The sequence below is a fragment of the Bidens hawaiensis genome, unplaced genomic scaffold, assembly GCF_021521415.1.
Source record: "Bidens hawaiensis isolate Kalapana, Puna unplaced genomic scaffold, B.hawaiensis_p1.1 tig00002273_1, whole genome shotgun sequence".
Lineage (NCBI taxonomy): Eukaryota > Viridiplantae > Streptophyta > Magnoliopsida > Asterales > Asteraceae > Bidens > Bidens hawaiensis.
The window spans coordinates 2,448,916-2,470,648 of record NW_027491121.1 but is presented as its reverse complement, the minus strand read 5'-3'; the positions used below and the strand labels follow the sequence as shown (position 1 = coordinate 2,470,648).

The window sequence follows — 21,733 nt, the reverse complement described above, 5'->3', positions numbered from 1 at the left end:
GATTTTTGAGAAGTTCGAAATGAATCGCCGGTAGTAACCAGCTAAGCCCAAAAAGGAACGGATTTCGGTAGGAGTGGTCGGTGTAATCCAGTGCTTGATTGCTTCAATTTTGGATGGGTCGATATGAATACCCATCTTGTTTACAACATGACCAAGAAACTGTACTTCGTCAGACCAAAACTCACACTTGGAGAGTTTGGCATAGAGTTGTTCGGTTCGAAGCTTTTGCAACACCAACAGAAGATGTTGTTCATGCTCGGCCTTGGTTTTGGAATATACCAGAACGTCATCGATAAACACGATCACGAATTGGTCCAAGAAAGGCCTACACACCCGGTTCATTAGATCTATGAAGACAGCGGGTGCGTTGGTTAAACCGAAGGGTATGACCAAGAATTCAAAATGACCGTAGCGGGTTCGAAAGGCAGTTTTGGGAATATCTTCTTCGCGGTTACGCAACTGGTGATAGCCAGAACGGAGATCGATTTTGGAGAAACAAGAGGCACCTTGGAGTTGGTCAAAGAGGTCGTCAATACGAGGTAAGGGGTACCGGTTCTTAATGGTGAGCTTGTTCAGCTTTCGGTAATCGATACACATGCGAAACGAACCGTCTTTCTTTTTAACGAACAAAACCGGAGCACCCCACGGCGAAGAGCTAGGGCGAATGAATCCTTTATCGGTCAACTCTTGAAGTTGACTTGCTAATTCTTGCATTTCCGCGTGTGCAAGTCGATAAGGAGATTTGGCTACGGGGGATGCACCAGGAACAAGATTAACACGAAACTCGACTTCCCGAGCAGGAGGTAAACCAGAAAGATCTTCGGGAAAGACTTCAGGAAAGTCACGCACGATGGGGATTTCATGAAGTTTCTTCTTTCCTTCATCGGGTTTGACCACATGAGCTAAGAACGCGACACATTTCTTTCGCAAAAGTCTTCGGGCTTCAGTGCATGACATAAGTTTAAGACCGTTAGATGGTTTCTCGCCGTAGATATGAAGATCTTGACCATTTTCCCGAGGAATGCGAATCAATTTCTTGGCGCAGATTACTTCGGCGCGATTTTGCGAGAGCCAGTCCATACCAATAATAACATCAAAACTTCCAAGAGGCATGGGAATGAGGTCGATTAGAAAATCGTGTTCATTAAGGTTAAGCGTGCAATCTTTGATCACGGAGTTTATTATAATTGTTTCACCGTTAGCCATTTCAACTGTAAAGTTTCCGTTTAAGTTTATTCGCGGTCGCGCAAGTTTTTGTTCAAATGTGCGAGAAATAAAACTCCTATCGGCGCCAGTATCAAAAAGTATGGATGCATATTGTCCGTTAAGTAAAAATGTACCATTAACCACGTCATTATTCGCTTGCGCTTGGTGCGCGGTTATATTAAAAGCTCGTCCGCGCGCCACTTGGTTTGAAATTTGGTTAACCGGATTAGCTTGCGTAATTTGTACTTGCAGTCTCGGGCACGCGTTCCGGAAATGACTGGGGTCACCGCAGTTATAGCACGACCTGGGTCGTGGATTATGGTATGTTGATTGTGGGTTTTGCGGGTAGGTTGGTGGTGTTTGCGCGATTGGGTTGGCGGGAAGGACTCTACAGTACTCAGCAGTGTGACCAATACGGCCACATCGGTTGCATTGTCGACACGGTGCTTGAGTTGGGTGATGAAGTTTACAGGTTGGGCAAAAGGGTTGGTTTCCTGTGTAAGGTTTCTTAGTTGACGGGGCAGGGAGCGCGGAATTGGTTAAGGCATAGTTATGGACTACAGGCGGTGTTGGGTAGGTTGACAGTGGGTTAGGAGCGTGTACTGGAGGTTGGTAGGCGGGTTGCTGGACAATGAGCGGGTTGGTAAGCGCGTAGGCTTGATGATTGGGTTTGTGCCTGCGTTTGAGGTTGTTACGGTTTGAGGGTTCTGGCTTGGTTTCTGTTGGTTCTGGGACAGTCTTGGTGAGTTTGGTCTTCTCGGCTCCCCGCAGGAACAGGGTTCCTGCCCTGACATGGTTGTTGCTGAGCACAGCGGCCAACTCGATGGCGTCAGAGAGGGTTACTGGGTTCCTGGCCCATACAGAATCTTGAATTTCCATGGGGAGACCCCCAAGAAACTTTTCGATGGCGCGGCGGGAAGGGGTAACTAGGTGCGGGACAAGCAAACTTAGTTCGTGAAAGCGCGTAGCGTACTCGCGCGCTTCGCCACTGTACTGTTTCAAGTTCCAAAATTCCTCCTCAAGGCGCTTTACTTCGTTGGGAGGGCAGAATTCTCGAGTCAAAAGATCCTTGAATTCCTCCCAGAGCATGCTAGAAGCAGCCTCTGCGCCACGCGCGTGAGCTACTCCGTTCCACCATGTAAGCGCCCTTGATTCCAGGACACTTGAGGCGTATAAGGTTCGTCGGTCTGGAGGGCAATGGGTATGGAGGAAGGTGTTCTCAATTTTCTCGAGCCATTGGAGCATTACGGTGGCTCCTTCGAGCCCTGTGAATTTCGGAGGGTTACCCGCATTAAAGGACTTAATATTGTATCCGGAGGGGTTGATATTATTTTGATTTAAGGCTTGGGCTATTGCGGCGGCCATTTCCTGGGAACGACGCTGCATACGTCTGCGCGAGGCTTCTCTCCTCTGACGACGGCGAGCTGATAGCGGAGGCATTCTATAAAAGTTTTAGTTTTTGTTAATTTCTTGGTATGGGAAATCGTTTTAGCGCAAAGTATATCATTGTAAAGCTTGTTTCGCGGAGTTAAATGCTATCAAATTTTGAAGTAAAATATGAATTTAAATGCAAACTTAATACAGTTAATGAATTCGAATTGAAAATCGACAATTCATGCATCACCATGACTTTTCAAATCTTCAATTTAAAATATACGAGTAAATGAGTATTGGAGGTTGACAATTCATGTATCACCATGACTTTTCAAATCTTCAATTTTAGAACATAAAGTTAATGGGGATTGAAAATCAACTATTCATGTATCACCATAACTTTTCGGATTTTCAATGTTAAGTCCCAACAACAAACGAATATGTAAGTAAAGAAACGAATTGAAATTTAACAATAAAAAAAATTGAAAGATCGCGGATAAAACATGAAATCATGTGCTGCGTATGCGCAAGCATATTTTATAAATATCGAGTAATTAACAATTAGCGCGCAATCATGAGATTTTTCTCATGCGCGAGAAGGGACTCTTAGGTATTCTAGGTCGTTACGTCTAACCACCTAATCCTAAAGTCACGGAGCTCTGATACCAATCTGTAACACCCCGACCGATGGCGGATTATACATCGGGGCGCTACGAATTGTTTCATTACTCGTGACACTATTTGGGTGTCAATATTTAATAAATACATTTCATTGCGCATGCGCTTAACACACCATAAAGTAACATAAATCACATATCATAACTCATAATATTCAAATACATAAATTTGTCTTGTTATATTTTAAACTAGGTCCAAAGTAAAAGAAAACATCCTACGTGTCCTCGAGTTTCCAAAAGCAGCTACAGCAAACCTGAACATGTGTTAAAATAAAACGTCAACACTTGCGTGTCGGTGAGAAATCAAGTCTAATAGATATAAATAGATAATAACAAAGCACTGCGCGCAACATGTGTATAACTGGTGTTTAACATAGTGTGTAAACAGATTGTGATCAAGCCTAAATAGATCATAGCTCATAGTTCATAGCGTGCTCCAAATCGAGCAAAAACAAATAATCATTCGTGTATGTGCAAACAAACCAAGAAAATCGTAACAATAGGTCTCCCGTGTTTATCTAATGGATCCATGAAAACTTCGGAATAGGCCGATCAAAGCGGTTAATGATCAACACATACAAATATACAACACTAGTAAACGTCCATAACACATGGGTTTTGCGCACATAATTTCATAAACAAGTTTAAGACTCAAGTTGTACGAACACATGAACATCCCAAAACGTTAAAAATAAAAGGGGATTAGGTACGAGATTACTCACTTGTAAAAGGTGCGTTGAAAGATAATGTAAGAACCAACTTTTAAACAAGCGAAAGTTAACCTATAAATAAGAGGTTATTGGTTTTTATGTCTTGAATATATGTAAGTCACTTAAACAAATTATTTAAAAAAAATTATATATTATTTATTTACCGAGATTTCTGGGCAGAAAAGAAGAGAGGACGGATTGCAAAGAGGGGAGTTGGAGGCGTCGCTGAGGATCTTCGGCTGAGAGTAAGGGAGAAAGATTTTGGGGAGTGTTTAAGTCTTTGAGTGTAGTGTTTAATTATCCAAGAAATTAGTTTTATTTATAGGAAAACCCAAGGGAACACATCCCTTGAATTGGGGAAAAAGATCTTATCAAATCAAAGCAAAAGATATGGTGGCAGCTGCAGGGGATGGGGAAAGCTGACAGGTTACTGTTCATCGCATGGGAGGGGGTCAGTCAAAGTACTGTTCAAGACATGGAAAAGAAGATTTTAAAAGATTATGCCAGTTACTTTTTCTAACAACCAAGAGGGTTGGTAAGCAAGCTGCGCCGAAAGTGACTTTTCGGACAGATGTCAGATCTGGCCTACTGTGCCCATACCTTGGTAGGTATAGCACAGAAGATAAGATATTTCAAAAGCATACAGGCTGGCTTAAACTGGAGAAAAGACTTAAGTGTCTAGCGCGAGAAGGCTTGAGTGCGCGAGGGCGAAGGCAGACAGAACAATCCTTAGCGCGCCGCGGGAAGAACTACAATCCTTTGCGCGCCGCGGGAAGAACTACAATCCTTAGCGCGCCGCGGGAAGAACTACAATCCTTTGCGCGCCGCGGGAACAGTTCGCCTCGCGTATCGCAGGAACAGCTGGTCTTCACGCAGGCTTCCTTGTAAGGAGTCTGGCGCGTGGAGCTGCGCAGACATCCTTAGGCGGGAAGAACCAAAGGACAAGCAAAGAGTTAAGAGAAAAAGGGTTTCAAGGCTTAAGGGTTAAGCAGAGGGGCGGGACGGCGACAAGAGAGAAAAAGGGGCACGACGGCGGAAAGGAATTATTATTATTAGTAATATATATATATATTTTATAAAGATTATAAACAAATTTTAAATCTTAAAATCGGATCCGAAAACGGGTACCTGGGTCGGGTCGGATTTGGGCAGTTGTTACAGTAGCTTTAAATTTTAATATATTCTCAAAATAGCCCATCAAATTTGGATTAAGGAGACGAGATCTGGAAAAATCCTTAAACCAATAAAATTCTGACAAGTGTTAAAATCCGACGGGTTTTTTGAAAATATTGAGGGACCAATCCATATTTTCCATTAAAAGTTCTTCTAACAATATAGTCTTTTCCTACGGTCTTTTAATGTTTCCTACCGGGTCTCCTCAACTTCCAAAAAAACATGGGAAATTGTGCATTCAAATTCAGTCTTTCAAGACGCATTTAGGGTGAATTTGTACCAAGAAGACGAGTTGTAGTTTATTTCCTATGTATTGAAATCTAGTCCACACCTTCAAAATTTATTACTAATCCGTCTACACCGACAATATATTATGTGATTCCGTCTATTCTGACATGATCATCCAAATAATATACATGAGTTATCTTCATCATCTCCCCCTTCATACAACCCTAAACCATGTACCGAACAATGTACTCGTTTCCGAACGTTGAGATTATGTTGCTGTCATAATAGGATCCAACGAACTCGGGACCCATATCCATAACCTCCACTTGATCACCCCTCTTAAACTTCATGATTTGATTCGAGAGTTAGAGTTTGATGAAAATATGTGAATGAATTATTAAGGATTGAGGAAGATGATAGATATAATGTAAATATGGACGGACAAGTAAGAATATACTACATACTCGTCTCCTTCATACAAATTTTAAAGATTCGTGTCTTGAAAGACGAATTTGAAATGCACATTTTTCCATGAGTTCAAAATTTGTAGGGTCGGGAAAAGAATATTTAATAAACCGTCTTGCAAGACAACTTTTTAATATTAAGATTTCGTGAAAAATATGGACGAGTACCTCAATCTTTTCAAAAATATGATCCACTTAGTTCAAATTTATCAAATAAGTGTCTTGAAAGACAAAATGAAATGACACATTTTTCCATGTCTTTAAAAGTTGTAGGGATTAGATAAGAAGCTTAAATAATCCGTCTGGCAAGAAAGCTTTGGAAAATAAATTTTAGTTCAAAAATATGAACGGATCCCTCAATATTTATAAATCTATGGTATTCTTGGTACAAATTCACCCTAAATGTGTCTTGAAAGACTGAATTTGAATGCACAATTTCCCATATTTTTGGAAGTTGAGTGGACCCGTTAGGAAACATTAAAAGACCTTCGGAAAAGACTGTATTTTTAGAAGAACTTTTAATGAAAAATATGGATTGGTCCCCCAATATTTTTAAAAAATCCGACGGATTTTGACACTTGTCAGAATTTTATTGGCCTAAGGATTTTTTCAGATCTCGTCTCCTCAGTCCAAATTCGATTGGCTATTTTGGGAATATGTTGAAATTTAGGGTTACTTTATACTTTCTCTCTCTTAAAAAGGGCCATTTAGGGAATTTTCCCAAAAAAAAAAGAAATACAAATTAAATTAATGTTTTTATTGTGAGGATAAGTAGTGAATTATGTGTAATTAATAATTATAATTACATTATTTGATTCTTACAATTAACATGTGAATTTAATTTTTATTTGATGCAAACCTCATATAAATAAATGTTTTTTTTTCTCAAAGAAGGGAATACATATATAGTAGTTGGGAAGGAAACGAGAAAACGTGCAAGGCAAAAAATCCTTTAAAATGCGTTACTCGTAGCGGTGTGGTGACGTTTCACGCAGAAAAAGGGCGTGGAAGACGGCACATTATAGATGTGCTATATGCAACATTAATCTTAATTTTTTTGATGGTTACGTTTATGATATGAGAGCAAATGTAACTTTTATATAACAAGTTTTCTAATTTTTTAGGTACGCTATTTTATACGTTATCTCCTTTTCCACTTAATTCTTTTGTCCACTGATTATCATTAGGGATGAGCTTGGTACTAGACTGAGACCGATCTTGAATTTCTTAAAATTTGATTTCAGAATAAAAAATGCTCGGTTTGGTACGAAGGCAAAAATTCGGTAAATACAGTATCAAACTGTACCGATCCTGAAACATCAAATAGTTGGTACTGACAATACCCAGTACCATTTGATCTTCCCTAGTATTACTGACCATCATGTTTGTGAGAGTCAATCCAAAACAATTGCCCTCCCCCCCCCCCCCCCAAATAATAAAAATCCATTCCCATTTATTTCTTTTAGGTAGTGTATGTTTTTCAGGAGTAAAATGTTTGCAGTTTGTGGACCACATTTGTATACATTTGTAGAAGAAGAGGTAAACCAAACCACTGCAGTTTATAAGAAGAAGACTATTTGTTTCTGTTAACGTTTGTAGACTGTTAAAATAATTATTTTATACATATCCAGCGCAATTAAGCACAATTTCACTAGAATTTTCATCAAAGAACATTCATCGATGCAAAACATAACGGCTAAAGGTACCATTTTTAAAATAAAATATTTCATTTAGGTTAAAGTTGACCAAATATACTAACATTCATGTGATTAGGTGAACACGTACAAGTAACATTACTGAGCTTTGAGATTTCACAAATTGTTCTCAGATCCTAAAATCAAACTTACGATTAATATATATTAAGTAATTAGAATTATATATACATGCAAATGATTAAAAGGCAAGTTACATATTTTACTTCTTTAGATTTTTGCCACATACGTTTTTAAAATTTATCTTTTGATTCTCGTCTATGTCGTTTAGTAATAAAACTTTTGTTCTTTTAACTTTCGCCCTAGTATTTTTAGTCTTACAACTTTATCATGATACTTTTAGCCTTTTAACTTTGGTCGCAACAATGTTATGCCTTTTAGAACAAAACTTTATACTTCAACTTTGGGCCACAAAAGTTTTAATGTAACGCACATAAAACTATTGGGTCGGTGGTTGCCTGGAGTGTTTTTGAAGCCTAAACCAAGTTCTTATTAAAGTGTATTAGCAGCATGATTGGTCAATGTATCACAAAAGGAATGATATGGAAGTTATTTTTGCCATGAGCTGCACATAAACGGGTAATTGGGTATGGCAGTGAATTGCTTCGACCTGCTTTTCTTAAGCAATCACTAACAATCTTTTGTTTGTCTATTCTGAAAGTGAACAACAACAGGCAGGTGGCACTGCAGAAAAATTGCAAACGGGCCAATCCCGTTGCAAAGTCTTGGTTAGGGTTGCAAACGATACGATACGATCCGAGCCCGAGGTCGACTAGGCTTGCTCGGCTCATTTAACATACACAGAGCTCGAGCTCGAGCTCGGCTTGTTTCGATCTATAATTTAAAAGCTCAGGCTAGGCTCGTGAGTAGTTTTTCAAGCTCGAGTTCGACTCCGGTTCAACTTGTTTACTATTTATTAAAAATATTATATATTCATAATTATTTATATAAAAATGATAGACTCGTTTAAGCTTGCAAGCCGGCTTGCGCTCGACAAGTAAAGCTCGGGCTCGGACTCGTTTATGCTTGTGAGCTGGCTTGTTGCTTTGGTTGTCATTGATAAGGATTATACAACTCCATTGTGGAGTATTCAGTGAGTTGTACCCAACTGAAGCTTTTTATTCTGATAATGGAATATATATCGTAAGTGTGCAGACTAGTCTATACTATTTAATAAATAAAGCTTTCTAAATGCCACATGTCATCATTATATTCTTCCTTACAAAATTTTTCCTCATCTCTATCATATTTAATACATTTCTCTTTTTAATATTACATTTTCAATTTTTAATAATTCCATCCTAACTTAAAAGAATTAATACCATTATAAATATGTTAATTTGTTTAATATAAAATATATTGCATTAGTTATTAATATTAGATTTTTATAAGTAACCAATACGAAACGGGTGAGTTTCTTAACTGATTAAAGTATCAAAGATTGTTCATGTCAAAATAGTTTAAGATTAAAATGAGTTTTGGTCCACGAGTTGGTTTAAAAAAGTAGCCATTTACACCTAAGTTTTGATATAGAAAATAACAAAGAAATAATTTATGATTTATAAATTTTCTAACAACTTTTTATTTCCAAATTACGTAATATGTAATTTTTTTACTGTATAATATATCTTTATATATGTGATAATTTTTTTTTTTGTATTTCACATTATGTTATTATTTAAAAAAAAATACTTATTCTAACCCGTGTGCTACACGGGTAACTAACCTAGTAAAATAATAAAAAACACATAGAAATTAATAACACAATTTAGTTAAAGTAGTAATACAAAGATTTTAATAAATACAAGGACAAATGTTGTGAAACGTAGTCTTTTACCTTTTTGGCAAGTTAAAATGTTATTAGATGTGTTTTTTATTTTTAATTACTAAAATTACTAAAATGGTATAATAGTAAAAATATAAGATCCTCTTCCTTTCCTTTCATCTCATGAACACATAAAATGTCTAATTTTCTTTTTTTTTTCTTTTTCATTAAACTCGAAAACACGAAAAAAAAATCATAAATTCTCCTCCCCTTACCATTTTTAATTCCTTTAATTCTTTTCTCTTATTAAATGAAACTAGGTTAGTTACCCATGTAACACACGGTTAGAATAAATAAATTTATTTAAATAATAACACAAAGTAAAATACAAAAAATATTTTTAAAAGAAATAAAGATCTATTATATGGTATAATAAATTCCACATAACACAATATGGAAATAAAAAAGATTTTAAATATTTATAAATCTCTAAATATTTCTTTGTACACGATACTTGTAGCTTTATTTGTAACTTTATTATTTATATCAAACCTTAATAGTTTCACATTGTTTCTGTTTATAACTTCACATAATGCAACATATACCTATCATGAGTTAAAATAAATTGTCTCAAAAACAAACCAACAATCTATAATAATTTACCGTAGCTTTTATTAATCTTTAATTCCAAACAAAAATAAAGTGAAAATTTCATACTTTGGAATTAATCATTTTATCTAAAGGTATAAGATTTTTTTAGGGATATTGGTTTTTAATACTCTAAACTTTCACTCGTTGGTAGATATCACTCCTAACTTTTGATTTGTTACCACTACTCCCAACTTTCTCCGTATTTGTTTTTGACATTCTCGAACTTAACGAACCCTAACTCTGTTAGTTTTTACTGACGTGACATTGTTCTTGCTGATGTGGTATTGTTTTTGCTGGCGTGACTTTTTAATAAAATAATAAAAAATAATAATAGTAATCATCACCACCCCTACCCTCCCCCCCCCCCCCCCCCCCCACTTTGTCTCCATCTTCTTCCTCACCCCCAACCACCACCTTCAAAGCACACTGCCACCTCTATCATGCAGACAAGCTACCACCACAAACCACCAAGAAGGGCATGCTCTCTAGCAGCCGCTAGAATACTATCAATCTTTCACCGTGTCCACCTCACCTCGCTACCAAACTCGCAGGAAGTTTCTCCACCAAGTAAACCCTAGCTTCGTCGAAATCCACGGCGGCAGAGAAATTAACGAAACCTGACCAGCTGATTTCGATTCCAGGAGCATGAGTTATTATGTACATGACGAGTTATTATGTACATGACGATCGGCTGATTTCGATTCCACAGGCTACATCAAACAATGGTGGAGCAATTATGGGTTGTTACCAAAACCCTTTGTTGATAGAACCGTCGGCGCTGATAGTAACCTTAATCATGGTTTCGACGACTTATCTAGAGAGTGATGATGAAGGTTTTTAGGTGGGAGTGGGTTATTAACGATGATTTGCTGATGGTGGTGGGTGGAGGTGGAGACGGCGGCAGCGGTAGATGGGGAAGACGGGATGGGTCAGCCGTGGTGGTGATGGTTTTATGCTATGGTGGTGGTTGTTTACGGCAGTCTTCATCAGATAATGTTGTGGTGGCTCGTCGGAGGGGAAAAGTTATGGGCGGTAGTGAACATATAAAAGGGTGATAGGGAGGTGGGGTTGGGTATTTTTTTTTAATAATTTATATATATTAAAATGTTTTTATTTTTTCAAAATGAATTTTAAATTTTTTTTAAAAGGGTATTTTCCATGTAGGCATGCCACCTCAAGCATAAAATGTCCATGTCAGCATTTTCATTAACGAAGTTAGGGTCCGTTAAGTTCGGGAGTGCCAGAAACAAATAGAGTGGAAGTTGGGAGTGGTGGGTAAGAAATCGAAAATTGGGAGTGGTATCTACCAACGGGTGAAAGTTGAGAGTATTAAAAACCAATATCCCCTTTTTTTAAGATAAAAATGCGAGTTCAAATATTACTTTCGGATATGATTTCGGCTTTTATAACATGGTTATCATATTGTATTTTCACATATAGTTTAGTTTTATTGCATACACCAATTTTCTGGTTAATATTTTAAGTAACATTACTTCAACGTTAACTTTTATGACTAATCTATAACTTGACAACCTTATATTTTAAGACCATTCAAAATATCAGAAAACTAATACTTTCTTGTAACGTATCCTTTTATGACTGATTAAACATAGATAGCGAACACTTTCTAATTTCTTAAGCGGCCTCATTTTTCGGTGCAAGTGTTACTCGGTCACTAAAGAAAATTATATTTTTAAAATATTCAATAATAGAAGAATATACAAAGTCAATTTATCGTATGATTAATAGCGTGCTAGTGTCTAACATGTGTATTCCAAAGATAAGTTGTTTTATCCACCTGAAAAACCGAAACATGTAGTCTGGTGTTTATATTTTTGTGGATTTTTAAGATTATGTACTTAACATAAATAATGAGTTGATTAAATAGTTAATTAACAAGAAGTTGTAAATGGCTACTTTTTTAAACCAACCAGTGGATCGAAACTCAATTTAATCATAAATTGTTTTGGCTTGAACCATGTTTGATATTTTAACCGGTTAAAGAACCCGCTCATTTATGTTAACATAAACACTAAGAATACATCAATAGTGAATTTGTCTTTTTAGGGTTGAAAGAAAAAGACTTGTAATTTAATAAGTAATCATATATATTTAATTAATTAAAGTTTATTGAAATTTAATTTTAAAATTAATCTTGCATCTTCATCCAATTATAACATTTCTTATAAAACCTTAATTAATATAATATATTAAAAATCTTAATTTTTGGAATCATTATTCAATATCAACGTGAAAATTGATTACTTATGAAAACCCAATATTAATAACTAATATATATATTGTATAAAACGAAATAACATATTTATATTGATATTTAATTATTTAAAGCAGGAAAAAGTTATTAAAAAAAGAAAATAAAATATTAAAAAGTAAAAGAATAAAATATAGAGTTATTAATAACAAAGAATTATTAAAAAGAGAAAAAACAAAATGTCAAAAGACGTCCTTTATGTTTAAACGTATTTTCAATGGACGTCCTTTAGCAAAAGAAATGACAGAAAACATGCTTCATGTTTCAAATTCCTTTCATAAACTTTTCTATTAAATCTGATATTGTGCAAGACACGTGAGGGTAGATTGGTCTTTTTACCATGTTTATTTAAAATATATTTTAGACTCTCTCTCTCTCACCCAATCCCCAACCACCAATTTCGGCCAGCAGCGCGGAACCGACGACCAACAAGCACCACCCCACCACCACATACGACAACAACCACCACAGCTTGAACCCTATAAGCTTTGTAACAGAGGATTTCAGGTTTTACGAGCACAGTTAGATGATTCCGTGGCCGAAATTGCGGGTCTTCTGTTCAGCGCCATCTCCACCGCTTCTCTCTCCGGCGACCACAAATAGCGATGGCGCCATTGACGCCTCTATTTCTTTAGAAAAAACTCTAAATTGCAGATATTTTCTTTATCTCCAACCCACGATTCTAGGTTTTTAAAATCTAGGGTTTGTAGACGAAACATGTTTTTGTCTTTGGCCAATCTTTATCTTGTGGGTTTCACAAATGGGCAGGTGATGGCTGTAGTCGGTAATAGGTGGACATGGTGGCCAATTTGGTGAAATAATTGAAACTCTGTAGTTGATTTCGTCATAGCAGATTGTAAGCATCACAGATCTATAAATTGTAATGCTAACAATATATATATATATCTTAATTATGGTATGATTTAATCAACCATTTTCTTCCCCAAATTCTTATGTTGGTGGCGAATGGAGTGGTGATGATCGGCAACAGGTGGTGTCGGTCGTGGCGGTAGGTGGGGTGTACAAGTGGTGGCAGTCGGTGGTGATGGTGGGTCACATGACGGATGAAGAGGGAGGGAGGGGTATTTATTTTTTTACTTTAAATATATAAAAGAATTTAGTGTATTGTGTTAATTTACAAAACTACCCTATTTAACAAGAAAAATTAACGAGGTTAGTGTTAAAGGACTTAACGAGAAAGGGGTTTGAAACATCAAGTATGTTTTCTGCCACTTCTTTTGCTAAAGGACGTCCATTGAAAATACGTTCAAGACGTCTTTTGCCAAGAGAAAATGAAAGATTAAAAAGTAAAAAAAAAAAAGAAATATAAAATTATTAATAAAAAAAGAATTGTCAAATGTATTTAATATGAGAGAGGGGAGGGAAAATTTTTGTAAGAATCAATTTGGTAATGACATGTGGCATTTAGTAAGTTTTATATATTATATAGTAACACAGTTGTAAAAGGTAAAAGAAGTCTAGAAGTATTTACACAACATTGACCATGGCCAACATTTGCCCACAATTCCTCTTATAATAGACAAGACATTATTTAGGTATGCAGCCGATGAGAGGAATCGCAACTTCTGTTCGTCACAAATTCAATCCGGTAAACCCTTTTTCATCTTTACAATTAGCTTCCTTTCACGCTTCAAGTAAGTTTCAAAAACTTACTAACTTAAATCATGCCTTGAACCTGTTCGATCAAATGATACACACACAACCCCTGCCTTCTGTTGTTAAGTTTACTCAGCTGCTTAATTCTGTTGCCAAAATCAAACACTTTTCCACTTGTCTTGATATCTTTAAACGAATGTGTGCCGTTGGAGTCCCGGTTGATCAATACTCTATGAGCATTGCAATTAAGTGTTGCTGTCACTCGTATCGCACCGATCACGCTTTTGCACTCCTTGCTTGTTGCTTCAAGCGAGCTGTCGTACCAAATGTCGTCTTGTATAATACGCTTTTAGACGGACTTGTTTTAGAAGATAGAATTCTCGAGGCGGAGAGATTGTTTAATAAGCTCATTAAACACAAACTTTGTGAACCGGATGTCGTTACATTTTCCACAATGGTCAAAGGCCTTTGCAATTGCAAGGTTGTCAATAACGATACGGCCATCGGTTTACTTAGGCTGATGGATGAAAAAGGCGTTAAGCCTAACGTTGTAGTGTATAATACCATCATTGATAGTCTCTGCAAGGACAAAATGATAGACGATGCTTTCAAGCTTTTCAAGGAGATGGTATTTGACAAAGGCGTTCTACCAACGGTTGTTACATACACTTCTCTCATTCATGGCCTTTGTAACTTAGGTCGTTGGGACGAGGTCTTTAAACTGCTTAAAGAAATGGAGGATGTAAGGGTCTCTCCTGATTTGCACACCTTTAACGTATTGGTTGATGCGTTTTGCAAGGAAGGTAAGGTGAATGAAGCGAAGGCTGTTATAGACATCATGGTTAAGAGAGGTGTGGTTCCTGACATAGTGACATATAGTTCGCTAATAGACGGTTACTGTTTGCGAGGTGAAATGACCAAGGCAAGGACAGTTTATGATTCGCTTACTTCTCAAGGTCTCATTCCTGATGTTGTTACTTATAGCAGTTTATTGAATGGGTATTGTAAGAATTTGAATATAGCAGAGGCCATGAATATGTTTCATGAAATGACAAGAAAAGGTTTAAAACCTGATATCGTCACTTACAACACCATGTTACAAGGGTTGTTTCGGGTTGGACTTTGTGAAGCTGCACGCAAACTCTTTGATGAGATGCTCTCACGAGGCAAAATTCCTAATGAATGCACCTATGGAATAATTTTAGATGGTCTTTGCAACAACCATCAAGTTGAAGAGGCACTCTCTTTGTTTCACTTATTGGGTGATAGCAGACTAAATTCTGATATCGTGGTGTACAATATTCTTATTAATGGTGCAATGAAATGTGGGAAGTTTGATATTGCAAGGGTTCTTTTCTGTGACCTAATGCTAAAAGGTTTGCAGCCTGATGTGCGGACACATAATGTTAATGGATGGGAGAAGTTACTCACTTGATGCTTCAACTGCATCGTTGTTAATGATAAAATTGCAGCTGGTTCAGTAGATACAAGTATGCTTAAAGTTGATAGGTAGGCGTGTGCCAAAAGAGTTGTCAGCACTACTGCCTAGATAACACTTTCAGAGATGGTGAAATAGTGATTGGATGACGAATATTGCTCCTACAATACGTAGAAATTAGGAAGTCTGTACCAAATTCCAATCGGTCTTCACGTGTTTGGTCATTGTCTGCTTTCTATTACTTGAGTTCAAAACCTTTACATGTTTGTAGTTTTGTATTTTAATGATGTGCAAGAATGGTCTGTGCAAGAATGGGTATACCGATAACACCCTAAAGTTATTCCATTATAATAAACAAAACGGTTTCATTCAATTCCTCAATTAATCACATACAAGTATACAACATATTAACTGACAGGCTTTGTAAATCGGGCTCGTTACGGGCTGCAGGAGGTCATGAAGGAGCTTGAGGAACGGAATCTTGAACCTAACACTGGTACTTACACTGCCATTATAAAGGATTGTTCTATAATATGTGTATTATAACAAACATTTCATCACATGTACTTCAGCTCACAACTATGAATATCAATGCAATAGTATACAACTAGTTGACTGCCAGTAATACACTGCTTCATCATTATATAAAATTGTTGACTTTTTGTGATGATTCTCCATTTTAAAGAATTCTTTACCTTCAAAAGAACTATTTGCCATATATCAGTTGACCAAACATTTGACTTTACTGCATAGAGCCTTTGAATTATACACTTATACCAGAAGTCAAACTGTTGACTTTTAGTAACATCAGTACATCACCTGTCATTACTCATTAGCAACCTCCAACATACCATCCATTCAACTTGCCAAGGAATTAATCCGCAATGGTGTTGAGGCTTTAGAGCAGTTGACGTGATATCAACTGATTGTTACCAATTCAAATAGGTCATCTTTCTACTATTTCAGCAAACTGACATTGGATACCAAAGACCAAGTGCGGAGGATTAATTAACCTCCAAATTCACCAGACGACAATCTACATTATGCTTTTGATATATGCAATTAACTGCATTGGAACAAGCAGTCTTTGACTTTTGACTTATAACACCATTTCCAAAACGGGTATACAAATAATGTCTTGCGGTTATTCCCGTATTTAAAACAAAACGGGTTCATTCCTCGGTTAATCACAATTTATTAACAAAACCTAATTATGTTTACAGCCTCAGTTACAAGCCTTGATTATGTCCAAAAAGAAGTTTGTTTGTTATCAATTTATTAACGGCATTTATTGTTGGTAACTTATAACAATTCAATAATGCGTTTTAAGTAATTTATTAAATCCATTGAATAAACAGTCGAAACCAACGGGTTCATAAAACGAATTTTACCATGTAAAAAGAGAGAGAAAGAGAGAGAATTGGATAATGAATCATTTGCAGGATCTTTAAAGAAAGTGAAATATTCACATAAGAAATAAATTTCATGCAAATTCAATCCCCACTAAAACCTTTAAATATAAATAGGTTGTAATGGGTATAAAGTTTATTATTCCTCAAACACATAATATTAATTGACATAGACATACGAGTACAAACATTAATTAGCATATTAAGTTCAACAACTTGATAGACAATTGTCACAAGAGAGAACAGTAAACCACAAGTCTACAATCTGCAATCTGACCCGCTACCAACAAAATGCAAGCCGAGTCAACACATACATTTATGCTAGACGGTTGAAGTTGCCACAATTACCATCAATGATGCACAGATCATTATTTGGTATCCACAAAAAAAAAAGAAAAAAAGAAAAAAGAATCCAACTGCATGATCCTCCAATCAGTTCTAAGGATTTGCTCAAGGCTGTGAAGTAATTCTTGCAAATCTCTAGCAGAAAGTCTAAAATGCTAGCCCATGATAATTGAATCTGAAGCATTAAATCAGCCATGGATATAATAATCATGGTCAGTTTCCTCATAATAGATCACACTAAAATAGAAAAAAGAAAACTCATAGATCATATTGAACTTAAAGTACCATTCTTATTACAGATAAGCAATAGTGATTCATTATGTCTACATATTCATAAGTTTGGAACTCTACATATTCATTATATATATCCACACCAGACCTGGAACATGTGTTACATGTTCCTGTTTAATGCCACTTTCAAGTTTTAACTTTGTCAAACCACAGACCAATGTGGTCTAAGAATAAATGCAAGCAGAATGGGATTACCAAAACTATATTCAATGCAAATGAAACCAAAGTGAAGCCGCATGAATTTGATGAATAAGACATAATTCAAAGTCAAATATTGTACAACATTAATTTTTTATCCAATAATTAATCCCGTTTGAATTTAAGTAGTCGTAAACATGCTACATGTTCATGTTTAATGCCACTTTCAAGTTTAAGAAAAGAAAAGAAAAGAAAACAATAAGCCACGTATTTATTTAAGATTATATTTAATTAAAAGCGTTTGATTTTTGAATGGCCAAGTGTAGTTGGTTGTTGGGGAACTCCGAAAGGCTTACCACCCGTATACAATCCCCCTTACCCAAGTTCGAATCCTCCTTATAGTGGTGTTGCCCATATTTCATAGCATGCACATGATCCGTGATTCGAACTTGAGCGCCACCCTAAGATCGGAAACCCTAAAAAAAAAACCTGATCACCCAATTTTCAAAGCGTTTGTTTGAAAAAAAAGAAGCAATTTTTATAAATCAGTTATAAAATTTTAAAACATTAAAAGGAGAGAGACCTTCATATTAAGTTGGCCATGGATATTCGGCTAAATCGACACAGGGGATGTGAGAGATGAGAGGCCTACACCTGCCTCTTTTGCTGCACATTTCTTGCAAATTCGGACAACCATGCACACCTAAACTCAAAAGCGAAGACAACAGCACTATGGAGGCTTTATGACACAGCCATGCAGATGTGGGCTAATTCTTATTTAGGCGTTTTGTACATAACGCAGGTGGAAGGCACGGAAATTCAAAAAAAAAATAAAAAGTTATGGCTTTATAGAGGCTCTACGACTACACTCTATTTTTGTAAAAAACCATAATTCTGACTGGGCGCCACGTGGCGCATAACGCCTAGGGGTGGGGATTTATGACTACACATGGTCTTAATGGTTCGAGACTTGAGTAGACTTTGAAGCCTTGAGAATACAACTTGATATAAAAATGGAATTTATTAAGTGTCTACACATGTTTAAATTTGAGTTTTTTGAATAACTTAAATAAACCTAAAGTAACTTTTAAATTGGTTAGTAATTAAGTAATTTACTGAAGCTTTTGTAGTTCTTTTTCGATTAACTAGTTTTTATTTACTTTAATTTGTTATTTTATTATTTTATCTTTTTACCTGACATACAAATATTTTTTACACATATATACTAAGTTATAAGTTTTTGACTCTGTCATCGTTTTTACATTAAAAGTATACGCAGTTTATTCATGTTTTATATTTTATATGTAAATTAGTGCGCTTTTGTGCATCGGCTCGGAGCCTTATTGCCTCAATCTTGATTGACGTAATAATGTTTTGGTTTTACAATTTAATTTTGTTTTATCCTTGTTTTTATGTGACCCGACCCGACCCGACTTGAAGGTACCGAAAAAATTTGATATTCAACGATAACGATAGACAACCAACCCATGACATTACCGACTAGCAAAATTTCTGATCCCTGTAAAAAAAAATTTCTGGATCCATCATTGAAAAGATTCCTTCTTGATTAACAAAATCTAGTTGAGAAACTAATATGTTGGTCAAAGCTCGATAACCTGGTCCAGAACCTGTTTAAACTGTAATTCATTCACACCGTACGTGTCTACAAATTGACATGGTATTTACTCGCTTTTGCAAGTATGCTTTTAGTTAGATGTATTATTTGTTTATTCTTCTTTTGGATTTTGGTTAGATGTAACTTTTTTGTGAAAATAACAAGCTTCCTTTCAGTTTCACTGAAAAGTACTTCATTTTTCATTAGCCTTGCCAATGTTGCTTATCGCGTGATTTTTTTGTTTCCCTTTGAAAAACTCTATATTTGTAGGTATTATTTTGTTGAACCTATGTTCACTTTGTGAGTTTTTTAATATTATAAATGATTTTTTAAACTTTTTTATAAATATATAACAGTTCATGGCTTTTGTGTGTTTTTCCTGGTTAAAGTGCTTTTTGCAGCAGCAAGTTAAACTTGAGAGGAAGACTTTGTTAGTTTTAACCAAGTTATATAACGGTTCCATGTATGTCACGTAGTCTTAATCATATTCTATATAAAATTTCACAACATGGAAACTTTAGTCGTTTCTTTTAAGTTGAAAAGAAGTTTGACAATTTGTAACCTGCTTTTTATTTCGAAAATAGAAGGGTTGTCAAATGCATATTATTGTTTTTAATAGAGGTGGCAATCTTAACCCAAACCCTTTCAAATGAGTCAATTTGAGTTGTTTTAAAAGTTAAATGAGTTGGTTTGGGTAAAAGGTTTTAAATAAATGGGTCAATATGAGTCATTTGAAATTCCATCCTTTTATTTTCGGGTCAAAATAGGTCGACAAGTTCAAAGAAATGAGTCGATGTGGGTTAGTGTCCTAAGGAAATGTGACAGGTTTCGGATCGGAACGAGTTTTCGTACAAGACAGGTTTCGGCACGAAACGGGTTTCAGATCGGAACGGGTTCGGTTCAGGTTTCAAGTCAACACTAGTTTTCACCCGTGACGTGTTGGGTTTTGGTTTCTTTTATTTCTTTCTGGTCGATTCCGGACTCGTTTTTGTTCGTTTTTTCAATTTTGTTTTTGTTCGGTTTGAATTGATTTTTTCGATTTCGATTGATGTGGTCCGGTTTTGGCTTTTTGTTTCTTTGTTTCATTTACGTCGATTCTTTCGGTTTCGGTTCAATTCTAGATGTTTTTTTTTATGGAACAAGGACAACGTATGAAACATTTTAGTGTTTTTACTTTTTTTGTTTATAATTTATATTTTGAGTTATAATTTTTTTATTATTATCTTTGAATATTTTTTTGAGGGGTTTTTATCTTAAAAAACCCCTCAAAAAAATTCAAAAATAATAATTAAAAAAATCATAACTTGAATTATAAGTAAAAAACAAAAAATCTAAAAAAACAAAAATGTTTCCAGCGTTATTCTCGTTCACAAAAAAAAAAAACTAAAAATCCGGTTTGACCCTAACCTATGTTGACCCAAACCAAAACAACCATTTTTTTAATTGACTCGTTTTGACCCAAACTCATTTTGACTCATACTCGTTTTGACCCATGATTTATTTCAACCCATTACTCGTTCGACCCAACCCAACCCAACCCAACCCAACCCAACCCATTTGCCACTTCACTATTTAAGATGATTTTTGTTTCTTGGTTGGATGCATCGATCATTTGCTTATTCTATTTTGTTTTGTTATAAAAGGGTGATGATTGATTGTATCATTGACTAGGTGGTGGTGGTGGTGTGAACTTTTATCAATAACATATATTGACTATCTATTCTTAGGAGATTGTGTTGAACAAAATGATCGATATTAAGATACTACCTGAGTCTCTATATTAAGTAAATGTGGGAAGGTTGATATTGCAATGGCTCTTTTTCCATGACCTCACAGTAAAAGGTTTGGAACGTATGCTCGGACATATACCGTGATGATTGGTGGCAGAGTGATTTGCTTCTTCAAACAATGTTATTATTGTTTCTCTTGTTTAGGATATCATATCATCAGAGTAACTTACCATAAATCGTTAATGTGTTTTGTTAAGTTACGATATATTGTTGTTGTCACCTGCACCACCATTCACAAATCACAACCATTACTTACCTTCATAACATGTATAATCGTTTGATGTAACCCAACTAACCTTGCAATAACTCTCCTTGCCACCACCTTGTTACTACACATGAACAACGCAAAACAAGTACCATTTCTGTAATTTGTTGCATTTTGCATATTTTGAACAAAATTCACCAAGTAGATAGTTAAAGTTTGACATTAAACTCACAGTCACCGTTTACTAGTTATCACCTATACATGTAACTCTATCTGAAATCAAGTTACTAATTTTATTTTATTATTAAGAATAACAATTGAGTCACAGCATCTCTAAGCGTGAAACAAACCAATGTTCCCACCAAAAAATCCCCTCAGTAAATGAATTTAATACAAAACATAAAGTGATAAAACACAGCACATGCCTATTAAAATGGAAAGCGTGATTTTGTGAGGGAAGACAAATATATAATCGGAACACAACAATGACAGACTGAACCTACTATTTAAAGTATAAACAACACCTACAACTTCCACCAAATTTCCTCTACACGACTACACCAATCTCACCACCATAAATCAATGGGTGGCGTAGACGTGGTGCTTTTGGTTGTCGGTGAGCTCATTGTGAAGCTTGCCTCCGAAATTTTATC

At 35.8% G+C, this 21,733-nt stretch overlaps 1 protein-coding gene across 1 annotated transcript; it reads left to right on the top strand.

Annotated features, from left to right (window-relative positions):
- Positions 1–13,793: 13,793 nt before the first annotated feature.
- On the top strand, positions 13,794–15,571 carry LOC143613964 (uncharacterized). The gene has a single exon (XM_077087537.1). The coding sequence runs from the start codon at positions 13,800–13,802 to the stop codon at positions 15,282–15,284; it is 1,485 nt and encodes a 494-aa protein (XP_076943652.1). The 5' UTR covers positions 13,794–13,799; the 3' UTR covers positions 15,285–15,571.
- Positions 15,572–21,733: the final 6,162 nt, after the last annotated feature.